The sequence below is a fragment of the Melospiza melodia genome, chromosome 6 (genome assembly GCF_035770615.1).
Source record: "Melospiza melodia melodia isolate bMelMel2 chromosome 6, bMelMel2.pri, whole genome shotgun sequence".
Classification (NCBI taxonomy): domain Eukaryota; kingdom Metazoa; phylum Chordata; class Aves; order Passeriformes; family Passerellidae; genus Melospiza; species Melospiza melodia.
The window spans coordinates 55,219,243-55,227,800 of record NC_086199.1 but is presented as its reverse complement, the minus strand read 5'-3'; the positions used below and the strand labels follow the sequence as shown (position 1 = coordinate 55,227,800).

Sequence of the window (8,558 nt, the reverse complement as noted above, 5' to 3'; positions counted from 1 at the left end):
TGAATAGGAGTCACATCTGGGGACACAGCTGTGGATTCGGGACACGGCTGGGGGACACGGCTGGGCATGAACTGGCACAGGGGACAGCTTGGGGACATGGCTGCAGTTAGGGGACACAACTGAGGGTCGTGACTGGCGACAAGGGTCCCGACACAGTTGGGGACAGGGGACACGGGTGGGGGACATGGCTGGGGATGGGACACAGCGGGGGACAGGGCTGGGCGGGCAGTGCTGCGGCTGTGGACGGGGTGGCATTGGCTGTGGACGGGGTGGCATTGGCTGTGGATGGGGTGACACTGGGGGGCACGGCTGCGGGCGGGGCCATACGGGTGTCACCGCTGTGCGCGGGAGAAAAAGGGACGCTGCCCCTTTAAGAAACACATGCGAGGGGGCGTGGTCTGCACTGGGCATGGCCACCGCTGCCCCCGCCCCCACGCGCGAACCGGGCGGGTGGGACACGGGGCGGTGGCGGCGATGACGTCATGCGGCTGCGCCCGCGGCGGCGCATGCGCGGCGGGGCCCGGGGCCTGGTCGGGCGGCGCGGAGCCTGCGGGCGGGGGGCGCCGGCGCCGCCATGTTCCGGTACCCGGTGAGCGGGGAGGGGCCGGGGGGGGCCGGGGCGGGCGGGGCCCCGCGGGGCCTGCGGGGGAACCCTGCCAGGACGGCACCGGGGCGGTGTAACGGGGTGGGGGGGTATAACGGGCTGGGGCCGGGGAAGTGAAATGAGTTGGGGAGGGCGGCCGAGGAGGGGGTCTGAGGGGCTGGGAGGGGGCTCCAGGGCGGCACCAGGAGTCTGGGGGACACTGGGGACCTGGAACGGGCTGGGGGAGCGTATAACGGGAGCGGTCACTCTCTAGGTGTGGAGGGTCATTGGGGTGATGTAATGGCTTGGGGGAGTCACTGCATAGGAATAATGGGTTGGGGGGATTCCCGGGGTGGATAATGGGGCTGGGGGGCATATCGCTGCTGGGGGGGTGTATTGTGTAGGTATAATGGGCTGGGAGGTCGTCAGGGAGGTCCAGTGGGGCTGACCCCGTTCCTGGCTGTCCCAGTCCCTGGAGGACTGCCCGCTGGACGAGGATGAAGATGCCTTCCAGGCCCTCGGGGAGGAGGATGAAGACATCGACCAGTTCAACGATGACACCTTCGGGGCCGGCGCCGTCGGTGAGACCCCGAGTGTCACCCCCAGAGCTCCCTGACCCCGCAGGTGCCCCCTGCCCACGGCCCTCACCCTGTGCCCCCTCGCAGATGACGACTGGCAGGAAGCCCACGAGCGGCTGGCGGAGCTGGAGGACAAGGCCGGCTCGAGCCGGGAGCGGGACGGTCCCGTTGGGAACGACGGGGACGTCCTGGGCGACCCCGAGGACGCGCTGGCCGAGCGGCTGACGCGCCTCGTCATCGACAGTGAGCTGGAGGACCCGGCCATCATGCAGGCCGTGCACACCAGGGATCCCCCGCAGGTGGGAGCGGGCTGGGGGATCCGGGGGGATGTGGGGATGGATCCCGCAGCGCTGTCCTGACTCTCCCTGTGCTCTGCAGCAGCCTGGAGGGCTCAATTCCAGCATCTGGGACAGCTCGGCCATGCTGCGGCGCATCCGGGGGCCGCTCCTCGCTCAGGTAGGGGGCTGGGGGCAGGGGGCTCTTCCCTGCTGATCCCAAATGCCTGTGGCAGCCAGCTGGGTGGGATAGACTGGTCCTGGGATAGTGGAGTGTCCTGCTTCCCTCCTCTGTGTCTGTGGCTTGTGGGGGACCCTCAGAGCTGTCCCCCCTCGGACCCTGGAGGGCTGGGATGATGGAGTTCGGCTGTTCTGGGATGCCTGGTGATGTCTGAAGGATTTCAGGGCTCCCAGCAGGATTTGGGAATGTTGATGCCTGGAGGCAGAGGATTTTTGTGTTGTTGTGGTTTCATTAAGAGTCATGCTTTGAAGTGCTGCGTGTCCAACCCTCTCCTGGCTCTGCCGGGCTGGGAGGTGACCCAGCATTCCCGCCCCACGCCCTGTTATCCCAAACGGGACGCTCTCGGCAGTCTGGGTGCTCCGGGAATGCCCAGCCTCGTGTGGAGATGCCAGGGAAGCACAGTGGGGGTGAGAGCTGGCAGGGGGAAGGGGGGACACTCACCCTCCTGTGTGTCCCAGCCTGTGGCTCCAGGGAGTGTCCCTCCCGTTCTCCTGCAGGAGATGCCCGCGGTGTCCGTGCTGGATTATGCCCTGCCCCAGCGGCCTCCGCAGGCTCGGGATGAGGAGCGGGATCCCTCGGAGCGGGCGCTGCCCCGGCGCTCCTCCTCCCCCATCATCGGGAGCCCCCCTGTCCGGGCCATTCCCATCGGCACCCCCCCCAAACAGGCCGCCATCCCCAGCTTCAACCAGCAGGTATCTCCTTGCTTCCCAGCTTCCCACTGCTCCCAAGGGTGCAAGCCGCTTCCCAGGGGAGTGACTGTGCCACTTGTCTCCCCCCAGATCCTGTGTCCCAAGCCTGTCCACATCCGAGCTACCATGCAGCAGCGTTATCCCGCTCCCTATGGAGAGAGGATGTCCCCCAACCAGCTCTGCAGTGTTCCGGTATCCAGCTTTCCCTCCTCCATCTCTTTGGGGATTGATGACCAGCCCTCCCAAAATCTCCCTGTGTTCCTGTGGCTCATCCCCACCCCATGGAGCTTGGCCATCCTGGGGTTTGTCCCATCTGCCAGTCGTGGTCTGTGACTGGGGTCCCTTTTCCCAACTCTTTCCCCAGAATTCCTCCCTCCTGGGCCACCCGTTCCCCCACAGCGTCTCTCCCGTCCTCACACACCTGCAGAGAGCCCAGCTGCTCGGAGGAGCCCAGGTAAAGCTCCTTCCTGTGCTTTATCCCACCTTTCTCTCTGCGTGGCTCCGGGACCTGGCGCTCCGTGCCTCTTGCCCGCCATCCCAGATCCTTTTCCCGCCTGGCTGACTCCAGGTGTCCTCTGTGTCCCGCAGGCCGGCCGAATGTCCCCCAGCCAGTTTGCCCGCGTGTCCGGGCTGGTGGGGAGCCCGCTGCCCTCGGTGAACCCCAAGCTGCTGCAGGGCAGAGTTGGGCAGATGATGTCCCCGGCCGGAGGGTTCCGTGCCTTTTTCGGGGCTCCCCCCGCCCCGCCCCCCTCGCAGCTGCCGCACCCTCCGGGCCCCGGATCCCACCTGCAGAACCTGAGGTCGGTGCTGTCCCTGTCCCCGTGTCCCAGCCGCTCCCTGCGTCCCTCCCTGACCGTTCCTTCCTTCCCCAGGCCTCAGCCCCAGATGTTCCGGCCGGACACGACCCACCTGCACCCGCAGCACCGGCGGCTCCTGCACCAGCGGCAGCAGCAGAACCGCAAGTGAGTGCGGGCACGGGGCCGGGGCCGCGCGGCACGGGGACGTGTCCTGCTTCCGGGGTCACCTGTCCCCCCTCTCTGTCCCTTCCTGTAGCTCCGGTGTGCTCACGCGTGCCCTTCTTCTCCTGCCAGCCAGCACCGGAGCCTCAACGGCTCCGGGGGGGACCGAGGGGGCCACCGGAGCAGCCATCAGGAGCAGATCCGTAAGGATCCCTACGCCAACCTCATGCTGCAGCGGGAGAAGGACTGGGTGTCCAAGATCCAGATGATGCAGCTGCAGAGCACTGATCCCTACCTGGATGATTATTATTATCAGGTACTCAGAGCAGCACCTTCCCCCTGGCCATTGGAGATTGGGTGGGAAGGGAATGTGGGAGGGAGAAGGGCAGTGGGTTGTTTTCCTCCCTGGAAGAGGAAGGCGGAGGGACAGGGTGGGATCAGCATCCCTGGGATGAGCTGACTCCTTCTTGGGTGAGATTTCCAGGAGTGAGGAGATGTTGGGGTGCACTGGTTTCATAGGTCTGGGATAACAGGAGAGCAGCTCCTCTCCATCAGAAATGTGACAGAACCAGGATAAAACCTCTGGAATGAGACAAGGGAGGTGCTAAATGGAAAACTCAAGAGAGATCCTTGTCAGGGAAAGGCTGACTCTGGTCTGACTGGGAATGGTGGTGGTGAACCCTGTGGGAATCCAAGCAGTGCAGTGAAGGTGGATAGGGAGGGATTGCTCCTGCTTTTTTCCAGTTTGGGAATAGGGGGTGTCAGTGCTGGGAAAAGTCAGACTTGGAGCAGATGGAGCAACAGTGAACAGTTTGTGGATCCCCAGGGAGAGAGAGAAATGTGTGGGATGGACACTGGGGACCTGAATGGGGTGGGAGAGCTCTGGCTCCTCTCCTGAGCCGGCAGAGGTTTTTTGGGATCTGTTGGTGAGCTGGTCCCAGTAGAGAAGAGGAACTGGTGCAGGATGTGAGTCAGCAAAGCTCTGCCGTTGTAAAATGGGGTGGATGGGGTGGGGAGGTCCTGGCATGGTGCCAAGGGAGCAAGGCAGGCTAACTGGGATGTGCTGGGAAGGACTGGGAACCTCACAAGGAGAATGGATTTGTCATTGTCCTGAGAGAGGGCTGAGGAGGAGCCTTGACCTCTATCATCCTGAGGGATGGGAGAGGAGGAGGGACTCAGCTGTGGCTTAAATGTTGATGTTGAGAAGATGGTGGAGCTGAGGACAGGGAGATTGCCAATGGTTTTTTGGGAGAAGGCACTCAACATTTCCTCTCCCTGCCTCAGAATTACTTCCAGAAGCTGGAGAAGTTGGCAGCAGCCGAGGAAGTGCACGGTGACGGCCCCAAGAAGGAGCGCACTAAACTCATCACCCCTCAGGTGGCCAAGCTGGAGCACACCTACAAGCCAGGTAAAGCCCTCCAGCAGCCCCAGGGCTCCTTTTACCCAGGGATTGAGGGGACTCATCCCTTGGCTTCCCTGCTCTCTCCTTCCTGCAGTGCAGTTTGAGGGCTCGCTGGGGAAGCTCACCGTCTCCAGTGTCAACAACCCCCGGAAGATGATCGACGCCGTGGTGACGTCCCGCAGCGAGGATGATGTGAGTTCCTCCTGGCCTTCCTCCCTTCCAGCAGCTCTGTGGCTGCTTCCCACGGGCCTGATTCCCTCTTCCATCCCTGTCAGGAGACGAAGGAGAAGCAGGTTCGGGATAAGAGGCGACAGACGCTCGTCACCATTGAGAAGGTGAGTTTAAGGGGGATTGTCCCGACCCTCAGAGGTCCATGGTGGGATCAAAAGTGGGCCAGCCCCCCCCATTCTATGGTTCCCTGAATGATCCATGCTTCCTGCAGACGTACAGCCTCCTCCTGGACGTGGAGGACTACGAGCGCCGCTACCTCCTGAGCCTGGAAGGGGAGCGGCCAGCCCTGATGGAGGAGAGGAAGCAGAAGATCTGTGACATGTATGACAATCTGAGGGGGAAGGCACCTGGGCAGGACAGGTGAGCGGGATTTGGGAGCTCCAGCACTCTGGGGTCACTGAAACCAGTTTTCCATGGATCTGTTTGGCTCTGGCAGGGGGCTGAAGTATCCTTTTTTTAGCCATTTTACCTTCACTGTAGTTACAAAGTTACAACTTCCATCCTCTCCCTCTGGCAGAGTTGAGGATCAGGCATATCTTTCCCATGTAGTTTTTCCCACCTCAGGGATGTTTTTTCAGGCCCACTAGGTGTGTTTTCCACCTGGTGCTGGGGCAGATCCAGCCATGGAATAGCCCTGGGATGCTCCCAGGTGAGGGTTGACACCTTTCTCCCTCCCTCCCTGCTCAGGCCGAGCGATGACCACTTCATGCAGATCATGTGCATCCGGAAAGGAAAGCGCCTGGTGGCCCGGATCCTGCCCTTCCTGGCTCCAGAGCAAGCGGCCGACGTGCTCATGGCCACGGCCAGGAACCTGCCCTTCCTCATCAAGAAGGATGCTCAGGATGAGGTGAGCTTCCAGAGGCTGGGAGGGCTCTGTGTATCTGCAGGGTGGCATTCCTGCCTTTCCTGGGATAGTGCCAGATGTTTGGAGAGAGAAGCTGTTTGCAGTTCCAGCCAGGCACAGGGAAAGGTGAGCAGCTCCCAGCTGTGTTCCTTTCTCCATAGGTGCTTCCCTGCCTCTTGAGGCCCTTTTCCCACGTCCTCTACCACCTTCCCTTGGGAACAGTCACCAGCCTTGTGCAGCAGCTCACCAACCTACCTCAGAGCGCCGCCGCTCCCACCAACCTGCACCTCACTGCTGTGCTCCAAAACAAGGTGCTCCTCATTCCCACCCCTTCCCAGCCTTGGGAATTGCTCCAGCAGCCTCTCAGCACTGGGGTATTCCCCTTGCTAATTAACGAGGGTGTCTGGCACATTAATTAACGGTCTGGGGTTGCCCTGGGCTCTGCTTCAGCCTGGCAACAGCTTCTGGGTCTGTCCTGCTGTGCTCCATGCTCCAGTCCTGGAATTTGGGGTGGGAATGTTGCTCCAGTAAATCCCTCCTGGGCTGGGAGTGATCTGTGGTCTTTTCTTCCACCTCCTCCTGCAAAAGCAGGCAGGGATCTTCCTGCTCGTGCCAGCATTCCAGGAGGGTTGGGAAGTGTTGGGGATTCTCCAGCTCTCTCAAGGAATGCTTGGAGGTGACAGATCCCCTCCCTGTCCCCACAGTTTGGTCTGTCCCTGCTGTACCTGGTCCTGAGCCGAGGGGAGGAATTGCAGAGCTCGGACACAAACACAGAGCTGATGCAGGACAACCAATGGTAACTCCCTGTCCCGGGCTGGGATGCTCCTGCCTGGAATGTCACCACATTCCCAGCCCCTTGGGGTGGCAAAGGCACCCTCCAGGCTCCTGGAACCCCCACACCTCTCACTGCTCCCTCCTCCCTCCCGTTTTCCCGGCAGGACGGAGCTGATGCTGATGGCGACCCGGGAGCTGCTGCGGATCCCTCAGGGAGCCTTGGCAAAGCCCGTGTCCATCCCCTCCAACCTGATCTCCCTCTTCTCCCGCTACGTTGACCAGCAGAAGCTGAACCTGCTGGAGACGAAATTGCAGTGAGTGCCAGCCCTCTTTTCCCATGGGAATGTGGCCCTGTGCCAGCAGGGAACTGGGAGAAGGGGGAAACCAGAGGTGGGGGTGCAGCTGGAGAAGGATTGGAGTGGGGAGGAGCAGCTTGGGGAGAGGGGAATTGCTGCCTCCCTCTGATCCCACCTCTGATGTTCCCTGGTTCCAGCTTAGTGCAGGGGATCCGGTAGATCTCCGTGGCTCCTCGCCACCACTGGAATGTTCCAGAGGAAGGATGGAAGGAAGGAAGGATGGAAGGAAGGACGGAGGGCACACGGTTCACCCCACACCTCCCCCGACGCCCGGCCTGGCACACATGCGCATCCGCCCCCCAGTCCCTGGATCAGCAGGAAGAGGGGGATGTTTGGCTGCTCCCCCCTTTCCCACAAAGTGCTGCCTTTCCCTGCTGCTCCCAATTTCCCCACGACTCCCTCTGCACCCCCAGAAACTGCTGCTTCCCCCCAAACACACACACACACACCCCCACACCCACACACACTACTGAGGATCCTGGGGAGCGGAGAGCCACTCGGTCCACATCCGTGGCCAGGGGTTCTCTGGTCATTCCCTGCTCCTTCTGCAGCCCTTCCCACAAGCACTGAGCTCTGCTTCCTGCCCTTCCCCACACTTCACACACTTGTTTCGCACACTCACCTCGTCTTCCCAAAATTCGGCTCCTTCCCTCCCCCCAGGATCAGCCCAGCAGCTCCGGGGTGGGGGGCACAGCCGGGTCTCTGTCCCCTCCGGATCAGATCCGGGTGGCTTCAGCTGTGCTGCTCCTCGGGAAGGTGGTGGTGGTGGTTGGGGGATAAATTAAATTTTTTTTTTTTTTTTTTTTTTTTTTTTTTTTTTTTTTTTGCTTTTAAAAAGAAAAAAAAAAAACCAAGAGATTTGCACATGTAGGGATTTTACACCCCAGAATTCCTCCTGGCATTAACCAGCCCCTTCCTCTGCTCCCAGCCCTTTCCCTGTCCTTTTTCTCTGACAGATCAAGTGGAAAGTTCATTTATTATTTTTATTTTATTTTATTGCTTTTTTCCCTGCTTTTTTGTTTTGGGTTTTTTTTGGGGTTTTTTTTGGTTTTTTTTTTTGGTTTTTTTTCCCTCTTTTTTGCTTTTTTTCTTATTTCATTTGCTTGCAGTAATTTTTTTGTTTGTTTTTTTTTTCCTTCCCCATCCCTCCCAGTTTTTGGTTCTGGTTAATGACAATAAAGTTTCTAAATTTACATTTTTATAGGGTATTGTAAATAAAGATGAATTGTATACGGCTGCCAGCCTGGCCTCTCCTTCTCTGGGCCCTGCCACCCCTCGCGCGACCCAGCCGTGTCCCCGCGGTGTTCCCGTTCTGTCCCCTGGCGGGTCTCGAACCCCGGGAGTTCCTCCTTGGGCAGCGGGCAGGGGGCGTGGTTACGCCTCAGCCAATGGCAGCGCGCCTGGTGCGAAGCCCCGCCCCTCCACCAATCACTGGCGGGTGACTCACCGCTTGGCGTCAGCACGCGCGGCGCGCCGCTCTCACCTCCCATTGGCTCCCTACCTGATTGACAGCCGAGGAGTCCGCTCTCGACCAATCGCAACGCGCGAACCGCCCCGCCGGCGCCCGGGCCGCCAATGGGGCGCAGACGTGGGCGGGGCGAGTGACGGCAACGCGGCGGGGCGGTG

General features: G+C 60.8%; 1 protein-coding gene across 2 annotated transcripts; it reads left to right on the top strand.

Moving 5' to 3' along the window:
- The first annotated feature begins 517 nt into the window (after positions 1-517).
- PATL1 (PAT1 homolog 1, processing body mRNA decay factor) lies at positions 518-8,168 on the top strand. Of its 2 annotated transcripts, none has more exons than XM_063158270.1 (19): positions 518-589; positions 1,053-1,164; positions 1,249-1,460; positions 1,543-1,617; positions 2,175-2,369; positions 2,457-2,558; positions 2,731-2,820; positions 2,955-3,166; positions 3,239-3,328; positions 3,458-3,641; positions 4,610-4,733; positions 4,822-4,919; positions 5,003-5,062; positions 5,170-5,318; positions 5,646-5,805; positions 5,964-6,113; positions 6,507-6,598; positions 6,741-6,890; positions 7,070-8,168. In XM_063158270.1, the coding sequence occupies exons 1-19, from the start codon at positions 575-577 to the stop codon at positions 7,089-7,091; spliced, it is 2,292 nt and encodes a 763-aa protein (XP_063014340.1). In that variant the 5' UTR covers positions 518-574; the 3' UTR covers positions 7,092-8,168. The 2 variants fall into 2 exon arrangements, with proteins under 2 accessions (XP_063014340.1, XP_063014339.1); XM_063158269.1 differs by having other exon boundaries at positions 1,540-1,617.
- The last annotated feature ends 390 nt before the right edge of the window (positions 8,169-8,558 follow it).